The sequence below is a fragment of the Bubalus kerabau genome, chromosome 23, assembly GCF_029407905.1.
Source record: "Bubalus kerabau isolate K-KA32 ecotype Philippines breed swamp buffalo chromosome 23, PCC_UOA_SB_1v2, whole genome shotgun sequence".
Taxonomy (NCBI): Eukaryota; Metazoa; Chordata; class Mammalia; order Artiodactyla; family Bovidae; genus Bubalus; species Bubalus kerabau.
The window spans coordinates 10,806,285-10,828,593 of record NC_073646.1 but is presented as its reverse complement, the minus strand read 5'-3'; the positions used below and the strand labels follow the sequence as shown (position 1 = coordinate 10,828,593).

The 22,309-nt window shown below is 49.2% G+C and overlaps 1 protein-coding gene across 5 annotated transcripts in view; it reads right to left on the bottom strand.

Annotated features, from left to right (window-relative positions):
• Positions 1–22,309, bottom strand: part of CLEC16A (C-type lectin domain containing 16A) — a 231,838-nt gene that overhangs the window by 14,123 nt on the left and 195,406 nt on the right. Inside the window, exon 22 of one of the 5 annotated variants that reach the window (XM_055562159.1) lies at positions 8,605–8,633. The exons of the other annotated variants lie outside the window; for them this stretch is intronic. Coding sequence (XP_055418134.1) covers positions 8,620–8,633 — 14 coding nt within the window. The 3' untranslated portion in view covers positions 8,605–8,619. Of the gene's footprint in view, positions 1–8,604; positions 8,634–22,309 lie in introns of those variants that run through there. 5 annotated transcript variants of the gene reach the window in all.

The window sequence follows — 22,309 nt, the reverse complement described above, 5'->3', positions numbered from 1 at the left end:
GATCAAAAGCTGGGTCTATTTATACCCCCAGCGATGTGATGGCATGCGGATGTGAAGCCTGGAGGGGGTGTGGCGGGTAAGCTCCCCGCCCCCACTGCCCCACCTCGGAGCGGGGCAGGACTTTGCAGGAAGAGGCACGGGGTGATGGGCTGCGTGCGGTGCTGGTGGCTAGGGAGGTGGGGGCTGGGGCCTCAGCTTAACTACGGCCAACGTCAAGGCAAATCCAGACAGGAGTCAGGAAGATTCCTGGGGGTGGGGAGGGGTGTGGGCAGCCACAGCTCCACAGAACTAGCTTAATAGTGGCTGACTTCTTAATCACTTCAAGCGGTAAACCCCCAAGTATACAAGCTGTTTGCTTGCCTCAAAAATGAATCACTCCCTAACAAATCAAAATGTCAGGATGGCTTTCCCCGAGCAGCTTATTTATCAGAATGGTGAATGGAGGGGGCCTGAGAGTATGGGCACTGAGCTGAGGGTAAGCCGATCTTGTTACACTCTGGACAATGCCCCAGCCTGGATGGTTTGGCGGTCACCTACCCCTTCTCTTAAGACACTTGTCTTCTCTCTCAAGCTCTTTAAAGCCCGGATTTATTATGTTAAAACGTGGGGTGGAGTGTGTGGGGGAGCCAAAGAGACGCTGAGACTGCAGTCAGGATAGCAAAGTTCCTTCATGTAGGGAACGGATTAGGGGTCAAGCCTTAGACAGACAAAAAATATGGTGCACCTCCTGTAGGTGCTAAGAGTTAGAGAAAAAAGAAACCCCGCCAACTGCCGAAAACACCCATTCGTGGGTCTAGCTGAGTGGAGGCAACTGAAGGCATCTTTCCCTCATCTGCTGCTATAAAAATCCAGCTCCTTTCCTTCCATGGCATAGGGACCCAGAAAGCCTCAGCGATGTTTTCTGTTTGTTTGTTTGCTTTTTAGCTCAGTGCCCAGAAGCCCTCTGCAATTTCCTGGGGCTCCTCCCCAAATCAAGCTGGCAACACTTTGAGAGCCGGTTCGACCAAGGGCTCAGCAGAGAACTCAGGGAAAGCGCCTGCAGTCGGGGCTATGGGCCTCCCTCTCTTGCTTCATCGTGTTCTCGATGAACTAGCTTTGCCGGGAGTGCCAACGGACTCTCTGGATGCGAGTTAAACACACATGGGTTGCCAAGTATTTGCAAACTCACAGATGCACCAGAGATCATGGGACCAGGGCATGGGCAAACAGGCCTCTGTGAAAGCTCCTCCAGCAGATAAGGTTCTTGGCCCTTCCCGAGACGGTCTCAAGAAAAGCCTGTGAGATGTGAATGGAAAAGCCATATGGACCTTCATACCATGTGGCTGATCCCACCTTTAGAAATTGATGCTGTGAAGGCACCGTGGGTGGGTGCACGGATATTCAAAGCATTGGTGCATGTGACACGGAACTGGTGACATCTGAAGTGTGCACCAATTAGACAAAAACCAAATAAATCCTCCTACGCCCAGATGATGAAATCCTTGCCGGCTGTCAAACATGTTGGTATAAAAGAAGATGAAGTGTGGAGGGAAATGCTCAAGACATAGTAAATAAAAGAAGTTTTGAAAAAACATGTCCCATCTGCTCCCACTGTTGTAAAAAATAAATAAATAAAAGGTTAAAAAAAAAAGACCTGCCTTCCAATGTAAAGGACATGGGTTTGATCCCTGGTCTGGGAAGGGAAAAAACTAAGATCATGGCATCTAGTCCCATCACTTTAGGGCAAATAGAAGGGGAAAAAGTGGAAATAGTGACAGATTTTACTTTCTTGGGCTCCAAAATCACTGCAGATGGTGACTGTAGCCATGAAATTAAAAGATGCTTGCTCCCTGGAAGAAAAGCTATGACAAAGCTAGACAGCATATTAAAAAGCAGAGACATCACTTTACGGATGAAGGTCCAGATGGTCAAAGCTATGGTTTTTCCAGTAGTCATGCACAGATGTGAAAGTTGGACCATAAAAAAGGCTGAGTGCCAAAGAACTGATGCTTTGGAATTGTAGTGCTAGAGAAGGCTCTTGAGAGTCCCTTTGATTGAAAGAAGATCAAACCAGTCATTCCTAAAGGAAATCAACCCTGAATATTCATCGGAAGGACTGATGCTGATGCTGAAGCTCCACTACTTTGGCCACCTGATAGGAAGAGCTGATTCATTGGAAAAGACCCTGTTGCTGGGAAAGACTGAGGACAGGAGGAAAAGGGGATGACAGAGGATGAGATGACTGGATCTCACCTGATCTCATCCACGTTTGGATGGATGGCATCACCAACTCAATGGACATGAGTCTGAGCAAACGCCGAGAGATAGTGAAGGACAGGGAAGCCTGGTGTGCTGCAGTCCAGGGGGTCAAAAAGAGTTGGATACGACTGAGGGACTGAGCAACAACAACTGGGAAGATTCCACATGCCATGGAGCAACTAAGCCCAGGAGCTGCAACTAGAGAAAGCCCTCGCAAAGCAATGAAGATGTAGTGCAGCCAAAAATTAAATAAAAAAAAAAAAAAGACTTTCCTCATTAAAAAAAAAAAGTTGCTGCCAATTCATCTCAAACTTTTCACACACACACACACACAAAATCCAGGCTCTGTCTCTCTCCTTGTACGGAAAAAAAAGTGTTAGTTGCTCAGTCACGTCCGACCAACTCTTTGCAACCCCATGGACTGTAGCCTGCCAGGCTTCTCCATCCATGGGATTTTCCGGGCAAGCACACTGCAATGGGTTGCCATTTCCTTCTCCAGGGGATCTTCTGACCCAGGGATTGAACCTGGGTCTCCTACACTGCAGGCACACTCTTTACCAACTGAGTCCCCACAGAAGCCCTCTCCTTGTACTGGGAGCAAAGCAAACAGACTGGAGTGGAAGTCGTGGGAGCACCGGGTGTTTTACTAGGGTGAGTTTTACTTTCATTTTTTTGTGCTTGTCTGTGCAGGACTTCTACCACGTTCAGCATTTTAAACCAGAAAAAGAGGGGAAGGATGAAGGAAGGCACCCGGACAGGCGGACGCTGCTGGGTCCCTAACATAGACCTTCGATCTCTTCTGGCCTCCGGAGCTCTCTCTCCCAGAATCACTAAGAACCTGCCCAAAGCTGGGGCCAGATGCGATGCTCAGGAGCAGGCGGGACAATGGTGAAATGCATTCCCCGCTTTCCAGGAGCCCCGGGCTTTACAGGGTCAGGCCAGGGTCTTCCTGCTGCCCTCTGGCCCTGTTTTGACAGTTATTCTGGGAAGATGAACTCATGAGTAACTCTCTGGCGTTTGTCAAGCACACACAGAAAATACCACGAGAAGGTCAGTCTATTTTAAGTGCGCTGATAGAGGGAGGGCTGGTCTGCAGGTCAGGACCCCTCATGATCTTGGACGGGCCCCCCCACTCTCTGTGGGTCTGTATGTTTTTATGAGAAACACAGTACAGTGAGTGAGGCTCTGCGCTTAAATGGTCAGTTTTCTTTTTCCCTATAAATTTGAATTTGATTTGAGTCCCACAGCCTTTTGGGGACGTGGGGAAAGCGGAAGACACTGAAAAGTGCTCCCTGAGTACACGTTGTGAACCACTGTCACTGACAGACCTGGACAGCATACTAAAAAGCAGAGACATCACTTTGCCGACAAAGGTCCAGATAGTCAAAGCTATGTCCAGTAGTCACGCACGGATGCGACAGCTGGATCACAAAGAAGGCTGAGCATCAGAGCGTTGATGCTTTCGAACTGATGAGGACGAGATGGTTGGATGGCATCACTGACTCAATTGACGTGAATCTGAGCAAACTCTGGGAGATGGTGAAGGACAGGGAAGGCTGGTGTGCTGCAGTCCCTGGGGTCGCAAAGAGTCGGACACGACTGAGTGACTGAACAACAATGCTGTTGCCTTTGGGTGGAACACCCACTAAGCTTTCCCCATGAGAGCAAGGTTGCCACAGAAGGCAGTGTCCAGCGCTAGCCAAATGCAGCCCAGAAGCTTGCAGGTATGTTTGACTTTGCTCACATCTCGTTTGTGCTTTGCTTGATTTAGGCACTATCATTCATAGATTGGGAGATTCTACATACAAGTCTGGGTTTCTGGCTTCTTAAAAAACAATGACCTGGCATCACTGGGCCCTATTCCCACGTGGCAGCAAATGGAAGAAGTGAGCAGTTCCCTTGCCCTCCCTAACTTGCCTGGTGCTCGTAGGCATTTTAGTTATGAATCTCTGCTCTTTATCTTTGGATTCTTGGTCGAATCCATGGGACTTGGAAAAGGAAGTTCCAACCCCCAGTGACCTTTCGTCAGCTCCCTCCTCCAGCCCTATCCCTCACCTTTCCAATCAGTGGGGGCCGGGGAGGACCTGTGGAGATGGGGCCCCTGCCTCTTGCAGCCCAGGGAGGTGTCAGACTGAGTGACACGAACCCATTGCTTGGACCTCCCTGGTGGTCCAATGGTCAAGAATCTGCCTGCCAACGCAGGGAACATGGATTCAATGTGGTCAGGGAAGATCCCGCACGCCACAGGGCAACTGATCCCCTGTGCTACAACCACTGAAGCCTGTGCGCCCTAGAGCCCGTGCTCCGCAACGAGAGAAGCCACTGCAGTGAGAAGCGAGAGCACCGCAACTAGAGAGTAGCCTCGCTCTCTGCAACTAGAGGAAGCCCAGTTACAGCAACGAAGACCCAGTGCAGCCAAAAAAAAAAAAAAGAATGATTTGCTCTTGGCCTCAGCTAGGCTGTTCCCTTGTTCTGGAATTCCCTTTGGCCTCTTTTCTGTCTTCACAAATCCCTTCCCTATCTTTTAAGGCTCAGACAGCTCTGGGCCAGCTTGGGCAAGGGTTTCTGCAATCAGTGGGGCTAACTGTTCTTTCCCCTGTGTTCCCAAAGCCTAGCCTGTCCAGCCTTGGGGCCCCATCAGCCCACGTAAGGCATATGCCCAAGTAGAGCAAAAGCAACTTGACTGCAAAGTTGCTTTGCTATTATGTGCAACAACTATCATTATTTTAACAGCTAGCACCTGGAATCCTTGGGGGTTCAGAGTGCTTTGCACAGTGTTTCTGATACTGTGAACTGTCCCCCAGTACTGATTCTCCCCTTCATCTGCAATCTTAGAATCTGGCAACTAGGCACAGCCCTGTGACTAAGTGGTGGCCAATGAGATAGAAGTGAAAGTGACGTGTTTGGTGTCTAGGAAGGGTTCTTCAAAGGAAAGAGGTATGCTTTCCTCCATTCTGCTTCCTGAAACATGGATGCAATGGTTGCAACTCCAGCAGCTATCATGGCCCATAAGGATGAATCACATACTAGGGACAGCAGAGCATTGGGCCGGAAGGATCTTGGGTCCCTGATGCCTTTGTGGAGCCCCTGACTCCCTTCATCCAGGATTCCTCTCCCTTAGAGGTAAATAAACTCTTTGGGGTTTTTGTCTACTGTGCAGTTGGACCTAATCTTAACTGCCAGTTGTGAAAAAGCTTCGGTAATGCAGGGGTGTGAGGTGAGCTCTGTAGAGACAAGGGACTGGCTGGCCCCCAAAGCTTCTGGGGTAAGGAAAGCTGCCCTGCACTTCCTGGGGGAAATCTGGGGTGGTAGAGTAAGGAAAAAGAGGGGAAGGAGCAATTGAGAGGGGACCTTTCCCACGACCCCACAGATCTTTAGGCAATGCTCCTTCTTCAGCTCTTTTCTTCTGCGGCGCAAGTGGCCTTTTGGCCAGAGTATGTAGGAAAGGAACCGAGTTCCCATATGGGTTCACACAAGGCCACACAAAGATGATGCACAAGGGCCAAGACCCGGAAACAGCCAGGACCACGAAGACAGTCAAGGGTGGGGAGGATTGCACATGTGCGGGCAAGAGAACCTGGGGGTCTGAGCCAAAGTTTCCGAAACCCGGGAGGAGCAAGGAGGCCCCAGCTGACCTCTGCGGTCTGCCCAGGACTTGTGCTGTTCTGCGTACTATGATTCTATATAAGAGGTACTGGTTATGTGACTGACGTGCCACTCTATCAGGTTGAAGACTGGAAGATCTGAAAACTCCCTGAGCATGTGGGAGATTCAACGGGGACCTTTCAGAGAGCTGAAGGGGAAGGAACCCCACTGGCTTAGACTTCTTCTCAGGGACTGTGACCACTGAACGGCAGCAACCTCACCCCAGAGCCTCACCCATTACAGGCACTCCTACAGATCACCAGGAAGGATGCAAGGTGGCTGACATCTGAAAAACCAAAGCCAAATAAATGCCATGGCTACTAAATACTAAAACTACTAAATACCGAAAGCCACGAAAACATAAACTAAACGGTGAGACTCCAATAAAAAAGGTGAATGGAAAGTGAGAAGCTATGTCAGAACAACTTCCAGCGAGGGGAGACTGACGTCACCACCTGGCTCTCATTTCCTGGGGGGCCAAGACCTCAAGGAACACTGTCCTAGGTGACCGAGCTCTCATGACATCCCAGCTCATATTGAGATGCCTGTCCCATTACACCCTCCTGGACAAGGTCCCTGAAGGCAGGTTCCTGGAAGAATCAGCTGCCTGGCTGGAGACAGAGCCTCGTTCTGGAAAGATAATGTCACATCACAGCATTTTGCAATTTTTTTTTTAATCTCGACAGTGAAATTCTAGTTTATACGCGAGATGAAAATAGAACTGCCCTGGCTGCAGGGTACCTGATCAAGGGCAGGCTTCCCTTCTCCTGTCTCTTCTAGAACGAACCTCTGTAGAGCCTACCTATGAAAATCACAGACAGGTCACGTGGGTGGCTCAATGCCTTGATTCTTCTACAGGCTGCAAACTCAAGCACCAAGGGCTGGATGGGTAACAGTGGTGAGAGAGGAGAGGTGAAGGGTGAGAGGCAGACAGTCTCCTCCACTTGCCATCTGCTTTCCCTTGTTTGATTCCAACATGGGTGCTGAGAAATCGCTCTCTTCTACCAGGAAAATGAACCTGATTCAGCCTGTGTCGGGGAGACAACAGGGAGTAGGGGAGATTGGGGAAAACAGGAAACTACAGCTCTGCAGACCCTCTGGCTGCTGCTGCCTGAGAAAGTGGCCACAGCTTTCTGTTCCTCAGGAGAAGCTGGGTATCTGGATTTTGGTGTAAAACTTCCTGATTTTTAAAACTGCTGACAACTCACTTCACATTTGGGAAAAAAAAAAAAGCAGGCAAGCCCCAGGCAAATCAAACTGAGCGCATCTCCTGTGTGCATGATCTCTGCCAGCTGAGACCGGGGCATCAAGGCCGAGCTCCTGACATGTGCGCCTTCTGAGTCTGAATGACACCACCCTGAGTCAATGAAGGCTCACATGGATGTGTTTCAAAGAAGCCCAGTTTCCAAGAGACCTCTTTCACGATAAAGATCCAAGACTTGGAGGGGAAGAGCTGTCCACCCTGCAAAAACCAAGCCTTGCTTCTCGACAGTCTCGGCTGCAATGAGGACCGCGGGGGTGGGGGCGCCCCCCACTCCCGTCTGTCTTTCATTAGCAAATTCACCCTGGGGCCCCGGCTCAGGTTGTGAGGATGCAGTGTCCGTATTTTTCTCACCGCTCCTCGATGCTGGGAAACAGTAAAAATAATCAATTGGCCCTGTGACCTCGCGCACAAAGCTGAAGACGGCAAGTGCAGCCGTGGCCTGATTTCCCCCACCCTCGCTGGCTCCTTCCTCGCTGGGCCCCTTCACCTCCCCCCAACGCAGCCTGCCCTGGCCCTGGGGCCAGAGAGGAGGCGCAGGGCTGAGACGGAGTGTGGGACTCCGCCTTCGGGTGGCTCTGGATGGACTGTATGTGGTCTGCAGGGTCCACCGGCAATATCAGAGGCTGGCTTTGAAGCCCATACCTCCGCCCTCACCCTCCGCTTTCCCCCGCCAGATGAGGGCAATGCCCAGCAGAGGGGCTGCACCCTGCTGGCTCAGATGGTAAAGAATCCACCTGCAACGCAGGAGACCCAGGTTTCATCCCTGGGCGGGGAAGATCCCCTGGAGGAGGAAACGGCAACCTACTGCAGTATTTTTGCCTGGGAAATCCCATGGACAGAGCAGCCTGGTGGGCTGCAGTCTATGGGGTTGCAAGGAGTTGGGCACGACTTAGCAATTAAACCCCCAACTAGCAAAGCCTAAGTGCCTACAACTGTTCAAAGAACATGGAGGGGTTCCGGGTGAGGACGCGGCTTCAGAGTAAGTTCAACAGCAGCGCACCCACTGGGCCATGAGTGGCCAGGCGTTCACCTAGGCCTCCTCTAAGGAATTTGCACAAAAATAAAAGGATCCACCAACAGATCCCCTCCGTCTCCCCGTAGTGAGTCACACGATTTACCGTTTCAGGGTTGTGGGCACAAAACTCTGGGTTCCAAGACCAACACATGGCCACCCCGCAATGTTGACCCTGAGCGATTTCTGATCTTTGTGTGCACTTCCTGCCTGGCCCAGGGGGCTGCTCTGGGAAGAGAGTGTTTCTACCGCCTCCCTCGGCCGAGCCTGAACAACCTCACCACAGGCGAGACGCCCTCCATCTCTGACGGGCAGGACCTCAAAATGCTTAAAGACTTTTATTTCCGGTTGTTTTTTTTTAGGGGATAACATGTCCAACATATAAAAATAGCTGGAAACTTGCAGAATCTTTTAACCTATAGCTGTTTATCCTCAGATAAATCCTCTGGGATTTTAAAGACTATACTTGAAAACCTGCAGGAAAGAAAAAATGGTCTTTCAGTATCTCGTTTTCTTTGTACTCTCTCGGTCCCAGCTCTGCCCCTCAAACTGCTTTTGTTCTCAGGTGACGCCTCCCTGGGGGGCTGCCACCCACGGAAGAGACCTGGGGTCTAAGCAGCCCTCTGGCTGCCTGGGGGTGCCATGAGAACGACAGCCCCTCACGTGCTGCCCTATACTGCCTTGGACACGCGCCCCTCTCCAGCCCACAGGTGTGGGGGGCTGCTGGCAGGTGGGGACCACACTGGACTAGATCTCCGAGAATCTCTTAGAGGAGCATCCCCTGAAGGTGGCCAGGACTTGGGCTTTGTGCCCAAGGGCCAGGGCCCTGCCTTGCCCAGCCCCTGCCCTCTTCCAATGACATTACCGTCTATACAATAGTGAGAAGAGAGCTCCACAACAGTCTCTCAGCAGAGGTATTAGAAAGCCCACCAGTGGCCATCTCGGCTGCCTCTTAACTGAGGCAGGAAACACGGCTGAAAGAGCAGCAAGAGGGAGGCCCGTTAGACAGAGATCGGGGGTGCTTCCAGATGCAGGGAGCAGGTCACGGACCCCGGACTCCTGGCCCCAGTAGGAGGCCAGAACCACTGGCCAGGGCTGAGTTGGGTCAGCTACAGCCCTGCGTTCAAAGGACAACCAACCTCCTGAGGCTCTCAGTGGCTCAAGGCCCATTGATTCTCTTCATCAAGTCTCCACCCCATCGGCCCTGCTCTGTGCGCTCAGGCAGAAGGTGGGTGATGCACGCTGACACGTGCTCCTAGCCTCTTACGTTTTATGAGGGGGCCATGTGCAAGGGGGCCAGGGGACCAGTTTTGATCTTCTGCATGTGCAGTCCCAGAGCACCCGCCCACCTGTGGTCCTGGTTCCCTGTGCGTGTGTGCAGGACTGTGGGGTGGCTCCCTCCTATAGAGGCGCCACATCAGGGTCTCCGGCCACGTGCCTTAACAGATTGGGGTTAGGCCAGATGGACAGGCGATGATGTCGGCTGACACATCACTGGCAGTGGGACCGGGAGATGCTATCTGGAACTACGTGGGGCAGGTAGGACCAGGTAGCATGTGAGGAGCCACACACAGCCCAGAGCAAGCTTCAAAAGCCATGACCGAGGTTGCTGAGTGGACGGGACTGTTACCTTCTGACCTGGCAGTGCTTGCTGTTCGACACAAGCCGCCAGCCGGTCGGGGGACACAGCTCTATCAGCTATGGGGGAGGACACTTGAGAGCAGATACTTGACTCTGCGGCTGTAGTTCCCACTCTGGACACAGGATATGGGTGTGAAGGGGGTTCAGGGGTCCAGGCACCCCGTGTGGCCATGTGGCCTCGGGGGAACCACTTAGCCCCAAGCCTATGGCTCTCACGTGTAAAGCAGGTGACAACAGCTGGCCTCAGAGGGCCTGAGAGGAGTGAACAAGTCGCGACGGTCTAAGGGTTCAGTTAGCACGAGCTGTTTGACCACTTAGCTGGCATTTACGGTACAACTGGAATTTGGGCCCAGTGAGCCAAGAACGGGGGATTTTCGTTTTTAGGAGGGTCTTTACACCTGGGGGATGTGTCAGAAGCAACAGCTCAGCTCAATACAGAAAACAACACAACGCAGAGCAGAATCCTTCCTTATGTTCACTGTCAGAACTAAAGGTTACAGAAGCAGGGCTTTTAGAAAGTAATTGTCAGTACCTAAGTTTAAGGGATGTATATTAAAACAGTGTATGAGAAAATGAGCTGGCTTGTTACTTCCACCTAGATTCTTGAAATCTCATCTCCTATGTTGGGGCTCAAGACACACCTGATTGGGGATTTCCCTGCTGGTCCAGTGATTAAGAGTCCACATTCCAATGCAGGATTGACGCAGGCAGGATCCCTGGTCAGGGAACTAAGATCCCACGTGCCATGGACCAACTAAGCCCAAGCATCACAACTGCTGAGCCTGTGTGCTCCGGAGCCCGCCTGCCACAATCAGGGACTGTGCGCTGCAGCGGGAGACTCCCCCATGATGCAACTAAGACCCGACGGAGCCAAATAAATGCGGAAAGAAAGGAAGAAAATGCTATTAAAAAAAAAAAGATACAAGTGAGTGTGTTCTGTTAGTATTCCTTCACTGGGAGTCGAGTGCATTGTGGAACCGTTTGAAATTGCCTCTATTCAACCAACATGAACTAATAAAATCAGAAATTTCACATGGTTCAACCTAATATGAATCTGTTCCTCTTAAAGACCTCCACTGGGGTGATCCCTGCAGGAAGCGGAGGGGGGACAGATATGTGTTCAAACACATGGCTTTCCTTGGCCCCCTCTTCTCAGTTCCCACTGCATCTGTGTTTGTGTGCTCACATGTGTGTGTCCCTCTCTGGCTCAGATTCATCCTTTTGCTTCCAAAAGGCAGCAGCTTCAACAAAATGTTCAGGAATGATGCTGGCACCTAAGGAGAGGTGTGTGTCTTCTCAATGGAAAATGCCTGAAAAGGAGGCTTCAGGGGCTTGGAGGGGCTTCTCCAAGAGAAGCTTGGTGGGCTCCGGTTTCTCCTCTCTGCTTCTTTGCAAATGCTAAGCTAATGTGTTCGACGTTACAATCACCCTGGCTGTTCTGCATTTGTAGTTCTGACTTATTTTTTTTTTTAGTATTATTAATATTTCATCATAAAAGTATTGATTTCCTTTAACTAAGAGACTTTAAAGTTTGCTGCATCCTTAAGCATGATTTTATTATGTCCTGGGGCCAAATGTTTTTTGCCTCCCCCCAAAGGAATGCTTTTCTTTTTATATAATGTGTGTCAAGAAGAAAAAAGGAATTGATTCACAGAATTCTGCCTCATAGGCAACTTTTAAGGAACGCATCTAGCAGGGGCTACCTGGATAGATGTTTCCTCAATGTGATGGTGGTGTCTCATGGTTAAGCCAGAAGTAGGAACGAAGCAGAACATTTATATTAAAATATGAGCCAGCTCCAAGAGAAGGTAACACAGGAAAATGAAGACAACTCTAGATATGACCCCAAAGCGTCAGAACTCCCTCTGAATGCCGAGCTAGTCGGAAAACCTGTGTCCACACTGTCACCATCTTCCCGCCCTTCAGAAAGTCGGCAGAAAACAAGCAGAAACACTGCCACTCCGGGGTTCCTAGAGAAGCCTCCGTTTTCCTCCGTCTCTACAGCACCGGCTGCAGAGTTAGGGAAAAAGACGCTGGGTTTTACAGACCTGTCCAGGAAGCGGGTGGAGGGCAGTGGCTGGCAAACCAAACCAGGCGCTCTGCAATGTTTAAATATTGAGCATCCTTTCTCCTTCCTCCACATTTATTATTAACTTGGGCCTGCATCACCGTGCGCACTGACTTCACTTCTTCCAAAGAATCTGAGACACAATGGACAATGAGTGGGGGCGGGGCCGAGATTTGGGTTTCTTTCTCTCAGACCCTTGCTGGAAATCCTTTACGGTCAGCCCTACGTTTTTAGAGCCATGAATTCCTGGAAACGTCTCAGCCTTTCAATGACCCCTGGCGCCCGAACGCGGATGATTAGTGCCCCAAATATTGACAGACCGGCCTCTCTTCCCCTTCCAAACAAGGGAGCAGTGTCGGAGTGAGGCTGCATAAAGATGCCCGTTGCCACCGGGCGGGCGAGGTTGGGGAAGCATCACTCAGACAGGCGCTCTTTTGTTGGGGAGGAACCGCGGTTCCCTCGGCTTCGCCCAGGTAGAAATGAGATGTCTGCGATGCTACGTGAGTGTCAGAAGCTCCCTGTTTAAAAATAAACAAACCCTGTCTACAGCCACCAGAGGTCCTCTGCTTGGTGATGGGACAACCGGCTTGGGGGACAACAGCCGTGGCCCCACTGACACACAGGCTCATCATATGTCCGCAGCCTGGCTGGCAGCCAGGCCAGCTCGGATCCTGGGCCCAGCCCCACTCTTTGTGGGGACCAATGCTTTGGATTGGAAATAGAAACCTCCAATCTTCCCAGAAGGCAAGGCGACGGCACCTTTTCTGGGGAAGGAGTGGGGGGTGGGGGGTGAACCATCCATCACGCCCCAGGGGAAACCAGCTGCCCTCCTGTCCAGAGAAGATCCCCTGGACCTGCCAGAAGGAATAAACCGGCTACAAGCGGTCCTTTTTCCTGGGCTTTTATCTGTTCAAGGGAAACTGTCCCAAATGACCGGCCTGCAGCTTCCACTTTCTTTTAAAAGACAGGGCTACATTTGAGATCGATGTTTTCCCCTGAAACGCCGGCTAAATTTATCCTTCCCTACATCCTGCGCTCTGGTTTCTGCACTCAGTTCGCCCTCGCCATGCTGAGGGAAGCGTCTTGTCTTCGGACGCCCCTTCCTCCCTGGTGGTCCTCAAGCACTCAGCCCTGTCCTGCTGGTCATCACTTCACATAAACCCCCTTGGGGTCCCCGCCAACGTTCCTCTGCTGCCTCACTCCCTGAAGCCCCCATGAATTGAGCTCCAATCTCCCGAGGTCTTCACCTGGCTCCCGCTCTCAAAATTTACCCCCAGAAACCCTCAGGTTGGCTGGTTTCGAATGGCTCCTGACCACCGGCTCCCTGGCCAGGCTGTCCTGCAAAGTGGTGTCACGTGATTGCCGTTGCAGGGAGTGAGGTCATGTAGACCGCCCAGGGGCTTATGGACTGAGCTGACCAGAGGACTTAGTTTTCTCTCCTGGTCCCGCTTGGCAGGCTGCCCTGTGAGTGAAATTTCACTGACTGATTTCGTGCCTGATGCACCGAGAGCCCGGTATCTCTGAAACCTTTATTCGTAGACGTGGTTGCAAGAGACCATGCCCTGAACAGACACTTGGAGCTCTATAGTTTCTATTTGCTGTTAACCTGTGGACTCTCTCTCTCTCCCCCTTTGGCAGGAATAAGAAATAAAATAAAAATGAGTCTTGCTAGAAAGGATGTGCGTGCCCACGCTGGAAGCACAAACACACCTGCCATGGAGAGGATTTGCCTTGGGGGGCTGAGCAGGCTGGCATCTCTGGAGAGCCCTGGGGGATGAACATATGGGGCCCAGGTGGGACCTGAGGGGCATCCCCCACTTTGCTTTCTGTAAAGCAACCTGGCAAGGGGCTCTCAAGAGCCTTAAAGGATCTCCCTGATGGTCTAGTGGTTAAGATTCTGTGCTTCCAACACAAGGGACATGGGTTCGATTCCTGGTCAGGGAACCAAGATCCCACATGCCGATTGACAGGGCCAGAAAAAAACAAAAAAAAGCCTGAAGTATAGGCATTCCCATTAGTACTAAAGAATGGTTTCTAAAGGAATCACTGGATACCTGCAGAATGACTTCTGTGTAAGGATGTTCATCTCAGGGAGGTTCACAACGCAGCAGAAACAACCTGTGTGTGTGACTGCTCAGGTTTTAACTCATGTCCGACGTTTTGTGATCCCATGGACTATAGCCTGCTAGGTTCCTCTGTCCATGGGATTCTCCAGGCAAGAATACTGGAGTGGGTTGTTATGCCCTCCTCCAGGGGATCTTTCTGACCCAGGGATCAAACCTGCATCCCCTGTGTCTCCTGAACTGCAAGCAGATTCTTTACCACTAGCGTCACCTGGAAAGCCCAAATGGCCATGACAAGAAACAAGTGAAAGTTGCTCAGTCATGTCCAACTCTTTGCAATCCCATGAACTACACAATCCATGGAATTCTCTAGGTCAGAATACTGGAGTGGGCAGCCTTTCCCTTCTCCAGGGAATCTTTCCAACCTAGGGATTGAACCCAGGTCTTCCGCATTGCAGGCAGATTCTTTACCAGCTGAGCCACCAGGGAAGCCCAAGAATACTGGGGTGGGTGGCCTATCCCTTCTCCAGTGGATCTTTCCAACCCAGGAATCAAAACGGGTCTCCTGCGTTGCAGGCGGACTCTTTACCAACTGAGCTATGAGGGAAGCCCATACTCCAACACGAAATAAAAAGTACAAAAAACGCCAAAGAAACAAAACCCAACAAAACCCTCACACAACAAGGAGTCTCTATACACACAGGGCACTACATTCAATATCTCATAATAACCTATAATGAAAAAGAATCTGAAGCTGCATGCCCGAATCTTCTTGCCTGGAGAATTCCAGGGACGGGGGAACCTGGAGGGCTGCCGTTTATGGGGTTGCACAGAGTCGGACACGACTGAAGTGATTTAGCAGCAGCAGCAGCATAGTTATATTACCAAAAAAAAAAAAAAAAAAAAAGGAATCCTCTGTTGTATAGGGAATAGCAGGCATGTGGGGGTAGGGAGAAGGGAAAAACCAGCAAACAAAGCAAAGCAAAAAACCCAGACAACACAGCAGTTCTGATCCTCGGCTGCACGTGCATCCAAGGGTGCCCACTGCAGCAGTGTCTGGGATGGCAAACCAGGAAACAACCAAAATGCCCAGAGAAAGGAACACATGGATCCACACTACGGAATATTACACAACCCCGAAAAAGGATGAGAGACATTAACACAGAAAGATTTTTGATTCACTGTGGTGCCTGAGAATCAAGCTGCAGAAGGGTATGCAGAACAATGATTCTGTTTGGATTAAAAAAACACAAAAGTTAAGGTTAAAAAAAAAAAAAAAGGGCCGCTCAAATCATAAAGATAGCTACAGATCCATAACCCCTTCCTTATCCTAAATCCTTGCGGTTGGAGGTGTTCTGGGCTCTATAGACTCTTTAAGGGGTAAAAGGCCATGTGGCACACACATATACACTAGGTCACACCCTCACCTGGGTCTCAGGTAGCTGAAAACCAAATCTATTACATTTCTGCAGGGAATAAAACCAAGTCTAGTCACAATAGATGGTGGCTATAAGTCTTATAAATAGCTTATTGATAGTTCAGGGCAGGTTCTGCCATCAAGTGAGTTATGAAAAGCCTCGTGGTGCTCAGCACTGTGTGGACTTCAGAATCGCAGAGACAGCCGAGGTCCTGTGCTGCCCACTGGCCATGGATGGACATATAACTGCATAGGGACGGATCTGCAAAGAGATGAGCCAAACTGTGGACGTCTGGGGAGTGGGGAGCATGGTGGGGGGGACTTAGGTCCTGTTTGTAACATTTTAATTTCTTTAAAAAATGAAGAGTCAACTCATGCATTTCCTGTGCTGTGTTGCTAAGTCGCTTCTTCAGTCGTGTCTGACTCTGTGCGACCCCATGGACTGTAGCCCGCCAGGCTCCTCTGTCCATGGGATTCTTTAGACAAGAATGCTGGAGTGGGTTGCCATGCCCTCCCCCAGGGGAATGTATTTCCTAGGTAACTAAAAATTGGGGGGAAAAGAGAAAGAGAAGAAAAACAGAGAAAAGTAACAGATGAGAAGTAATCGGAAATACTGGTGCTGCTTTCTTCAGGGGTGGAGGGACTGGGGTGATATCTTCTTCTGTAGCTTAATTCCCCGGTGGTCCAGTGGTTAGGGCTCTGTGCTTTCACTGCCGAGGGCACGGGTTCAGTCCCTGCTCAGGAAACTAAGATATCCTAAGCACTACAGCATGGGCAGAGGAGGGGGGTGGGGGAAGGAATCTTCTTGTAGCTTAACAGTCCCATTGACAATTTTCTACATTCATGCATTTAAGCCACAAATGCACACAAGAGGCTTCCGGCCACAGGGACACACGAACAGCTCCATCCATCCCTGTCGTCGCCAGTTCATCCCTAGGGCCCTGGCGACCTTGGGGGACCGAGTCCCGCTCTCTCTGACTCACTTCCACCGTTGCCCCCGTTGGCTCCTGCTCCACTGCAGCTCCATCCCCGTGAAATATGGCCCCTTCCTGGGTGCTGCTCACACGCCTGGCGCTTTGATTCATTATCTCTTATTCTCTCCGTCCTTTATTTTTCTGCCCTCTTTGGCCTTTGATTGCTTTTCGGGAGTTTATCATATTGAACTTTTATCCCTTTCCAGGAAACCCTATTCTTTTTTTTTCCCCTCCCTTTCACAATTAATAAGTAATCGAGACAGCACTGCTTTGGACAGAAGCACATCCTGTCTCCTAAACAGAACTGCCGGGAGCATCTCTTGGGGGCCCCGTCCGGGCCCGTGGAGGGCACGTCGCCTGTCACTAGGAGGAGAGCGCTGTGGTCCATCGCCATGCTTGGGGAGAGGGTGCCAATGGGGTTCTAGGTATCTGAGCTGCTCTCCATCTTACCAGACTGCTGCAATTTCACAGCTCTCTTCCATAGAAGGGAGGGGAGGATGTAGCCTGGGGGTGGGGGGCGGGTCTGAGTGCCAGGGTACAGACAGGGAAATAGAGGCATCGCATCTGAGTCTGAGTGAGGGCTCTGGAAACAGACAGGTTCAAGTCTCAGCCCTGGGATGCTGCCTGCCTGTGAGGCCCAGAGCCTGGGATTCCCTGGGTGCGATACGGAGGAAAAGAATCTGTTCCTTACGCATTGCTGTGAGAATTAAATAAGAATATAGGGCTTCACTTTATAAGAATGTGTATTTAAAAAGTCACTATTGCAATTTATACTTTCTTTTTTTCTTCTTTTCCTTCATATTTGCTTTAGATATATAGTTCCAATGACACTATTTCTTATAGGGGCAGTTTATCAAAGGTAGTTTGTTGCAGTGCTTAACATATTTTTAATAAATATTGCTTATCAAAATATTATCTCTGATGTTTAGTGCTTTATTTTTTTTCTTTAAAACACTAGAATAGATGTAAATAAATTATAAGGAGTTTTATGTATATTCAACTGTTTTGATTTTCTCTTTAATCCTTTGATTATACTGTGTTAAACAAAATATAACAATACTGCCTAATGGTATATATTTTAACATTTTCTTGTAAGAAATACATTTTTAATCTAAGCACAAAATAGTACTTTGTGGATGATTTCAAGATATAAGAAATTTTGGAAACTTTACCATAAATAAAATTGTTTAAGTGAGGAAATACTTTGGTTTATGATTTTGTTAAAAGAACCCCCTGATGGAATTGGCAGTCATTGATATGGTGTCTTTAAGGCGGGGCTGAAAGCACCGAAACAGTCACTTTTGTAGATAAATCTGAATCGCATCTCGCGGACTCAGCTCAGGCCCTGCTGGCGTCACAGATGAAAATACCACATTTCTACTTCAAGTGTATCTCTAAGGTGCCTGCTAACTAAAATTCTTCTTTTATCTTAATGTTGTACCATATAACACAAAGTTGTGTGTATGTGGAGCAAAGGTAGAAGGTATTCAGGACAATAACAGGGTTTTAAACAAAAAGAATGTACAACATTACATCATGATAATATCTACAGTACATTAGAAATCATGAGTTAAGGTCATATGTATCTGTTTGCCTGAAAATATCTTGATACATTAGTATATTAATATTGTCAATAAAATATTTAAAAGTACTGAGCTGTTTTTTCCTATTATTAAAGTGCTGGCATAAGAAAATTTACACAAAGTGTAGTAAAGTGAAGCAGATTCCAATTACTGTCTTCCTTTTCACAGCCTTTTTTATTTTATTAATTATATTTTATGATTCTGTGTTGTATGTGCATGATGTTCATCATTTAAATCTCCTTTAGAATGAATTGAGATGAAAATACAACAGTTAAGTGGAAAATTAGGTAGTCAATCATTGGAATAATTCTCACAAGGTTATTACCTTTGAGAGACAGAAAAAGGAAATATCATTGAAGCATCTGAGTTGACTGTTCATAGAGAAAAAAAAAAAAGAATATAGGGCTTCCCTGGTGGCTCAGTGGTAAACAATCTGCCTGCCAGTGCTGGAGACATGGGTTTCATCCCTGACTGGGGAAGACCCCACATGCTGCGGAGAAACTAAGCCTGTGTGCCAAAAATATGGAGGCTGAACTCTAGAGCTAGGGAGTTGTGGCTACTGAGCCCATATGGCGTGCAACCTGCGCGCCCTAGAGCCCGTTCTCTGCAACAAGAGAAGCTACCACAGTGAGAAGCCTGCACACGGCAACGAAGAGGAGCCCCTGCTTCCACAACTAGAGAAAGCTCTTGCAGCAACAAAGACCCAGCATAGCCATAAATAAATTTATTAAAAAATAAATAAGAATACATACAGCTATGCTTAGCATGCATGTGTGCTAAGTTGCTGCAGTCGTGCAGCACTTAACTCTTTCCACTTAACTCTTTGTGATGCTATGGACTGTAGCCCACCAGGCTCCTCTGTCCATGGGGATTCTCCAGGCAAGAATACTGGAGTGGGTTGCCATGCCCTCCTCCAGGGGATCTTCCTGACCCAGGGATGGAACCTGTGTCTTTTATGTCTGCTGCATTGGCAGGTGGGTTCTTTACCATTAGCGCCACCTAGGAAGCCCAATGTTTAGCATAGGGGCTGATACAAAGCAATTGCTCAATTAACGGGAGCTGGCCTTATTAAGTTATAGCACCAGGAATGACCCCAAGCATTTATCTCCAGACCCCGCCCCCTGCCAGTTTTGACAACACAAAAAGAGGAGCACTCTAGCCCTAATCATCTCCAAGAAATAATAACTTAAAAAAATTTTTAAAAGTCCCTGCAGTGAGCTGGACGGAGCGGCTGACATGTCATCACCCAGCACCAGGAAGTGACCTGGAGGTAGCATTCACCTGTTTTCTGTCTAGGGGTCACAACACAGACACAACTTCAGAGGTTTTCAACAAAAGCTCACAGCAGTGATTCTAATACCTACTTTCTTTCCCAGAAGTCGAGATTCTGAGGTCAGACCACAATCAACAGAGATTTCTGGAAAGGTATGAAATGCAAACTTATCTCATGATTTACAGGAAAGAAAAGGGAACGGGCGGCTGTTTTACCAGCAAGAACAGAGTCGTTTCTTCAAAGTCAAAAAGAAATGGAAAAAGGCACATTTTAGGGAAGGGGGAAGCCGCCACGTGAGTCTGGATTGCATCAAGGTTTCCAAATTATCCCAGAATGTGCTGCAGGTTCCAATTTCTTTTTTTCACTTTTGGATTGCTTTAAGGAAAATGTTGCATAAATAGGACTGTTTTATAATTAAATGGGACACAAATGAGATAATCTGGTCGTTAGGAAAAGATGACAGCTTCGTGACCATCCTACTAGTTTAGAACTGGTTTTGAAAAAACACCACCTCCCTGGTGGTCCAGTGGTTAAGAATTTGCCTTGCAACGCAGAGGACGCAGATTCGATTCCTGGTCAGGGAACGAAGATCCCACGTGCCACGGTGCAACTAAGCCCACGAGTCACAGCTAGAGCCTGTGAGGCGCGAGGAGAGACCCCACACGACGCAGTGACGGCCTCATGTGCCGCAACTAGCACCCCCGATGCAGCCAAATTAAAAAAAAAAAAAAATTCAGGCCTTTTGGATTGGTAGTCTGCACTCAAATTACCGATTTCAAAGCATGGTGGAGATGTTCCTCATGTTTGATTAACATTTCAGAGATTATATTGCGCTTTTACAATCATTTCGCTAGATCTTTACAAAAACTGAGAAAAGGTTCATAGCCAAAGGACCGGTGTCAAGGACTGCCTGCCACCAATGCTGTTTCTGCCGTTCACAACTTCAGTTCCCTTTCCTCTTCAATAGGAAGAGATCCAGCCCTGAGCCCTTGGAGTGGGAGCACTGACTCCAAGACCCTAGATGACCACAGAACTGCTGCTGCTAAGTCACTTCAGTCGTGTCCGACTCTGTGCGACCCCAGAGACGGCAGCCCACCAGGCTCCCCCACCCCTGGGATTCTCCAGGCAAGAACACCAGAGTGGGTTGCCATTTCCTTCTCCAGTGCATGAAGGGAAAAGTGAAAGTGAAGTTGCTCAGTCGTGTCCGACTCTTAGCGACCCCATGGACTGCAGCCTACCAGGCTCCTCTGTCCATGGGATTTTCCAGGCAAGAGTACTGGAGTGGGGTGCCATCGCCTTCTCTGGAGAACTACCCCTAGAGAGTATCAAATGGTGAGAACTCACACTAAGGAAACCACTGGAATACAAGACCCGGCATCACCCCCAACCACCAGCAGCACCCTGTGAAGGACGCCTCAACTAAATAGCAAACAAAACAAAAACACAAACCCACTCATCAGCAGACAGGATTACCACCTTACTCAGCCTTGCCCATCAGAGAAAAAACAAACAAACAAACAACAAACAAAAACTCAGCACAAATCTCACCCTATAAGCTTACACAAACCACTGGACCAACCGTAGAGGGCAGAAACCAAAAGGAAGAAAGAATTCAAAACAATCAATAAAACTTTGTCAAAAAAATACAATATCTTTATTGAGGTATAACCACATACTGTATAATCTACTCATTTAAAGGTGTGTGTGTGTGTGTGTGTGTGTGTGTGTGTGAGTTGCTCAGTCGTGTCTGACTCTTTGCGACCCCATGGACTGTAGCCCGATAGGTTCCTCTGTTCATGGGATTCTCCAGGCAAGACTACTGGAGTGGGTTGCCATTCCCTTCTCCAGGGGATCTTTCTAATCCAGGGATCAAAACTGGGCCTCTCTCATTGTAGGCAGTTTCTTTACCATTTGAACCACCAGGGAAGCCCATTAAAGGTATAATCCAGTGATTTTTTAATCTATTCAGAATTATGCAACCATCACTAGAATCAATTTTAGAACATTTTCATCCCCTGTGTAACTAGTTGTGAATTAACTTGGGAGTTACAAACACATGTATCCCCAACTATGCTGAAATGAGCCCATCACCCAGTCTTTTCAAGAACCTCCCGCTCCGGCTTCTCCCTTTCGTTCTGAGAGTAGTATAAAACATTTATTCTTCACATCAGGTCTGGACTCAAGAACTATCTCTTCCAACAGAGTTCATCAGGAAAATGTCCTGGGTCCTATTCCTCCTGCTCTTTGCGGAAGAGGGGAGGGGACCCGCACTGTGGCTGGGAGCCTGGGCTACACACCTTTGCTGGGAAGCAGAACTGAGACCTTGCGCCCCACTTATCTGGCCACAGCGGAAACTGATGACAAAGGGGAACTGTGTGTCCAGCCAAACTGGCAGCAGGTGTCACGAGGACAGTAATGTTTTTATTCCTTGAGGATCTGGGCAGCCTGTGGGCCCAGGCACCAGTGACTCTCCCATCCGTGTGGGTGCCTGAATGGGTGGATTCCTGCCCAGGTCAGATCCCATCGTTGCTCACTGTCCCAGCCCTCGGCTGGTCCCTTCAGGGCCCCGATCATGATCAGCAGTGCTGGACTACTTAGAGCATCCACAGGGCCTGGCAGCTCTGAAGGAAGGGATGTGTTCTGGTCACCTGAGTCCACAGCAAACAGTGTCTAGCGTGTAAAGGGATAGATAATGAAGACTTGTTGGCTCCATCCATCCATCCATCCAATGCTTTCTGCTGCTGCTGCTGCTAAGTCACTTCAGTCGTGTCCAACTCTGTGCGACCCCAGAGACGGCAGCCCACTAGGCTCCCCCATCCCTGGGATTCTCCAGGCAAGAACACTGGAGTGGGTTGCCATTTCCTTCTCCAATGCATGAAAGTGAAAAGTGAAAGTGAAGTCACTCAGTCGTGTCCGACTCTTAGCGACCCCATGGACTGCAGCCTACCAGGCTCCTCTGCCCATGGGATTTTCCAGGCAAGAGTACTGGAGTGGGGTGTCATTGCTTTCTGAGCACCGCCTATATGGGTGCAGCAGCTCCAGGAGCTGGGCATTTATAAGTAAATGATACAGAGTGTCTGCTATCTTGGCGCTTACAGTTCAATGATGGGATGGGATGGGATTGGGGAGGG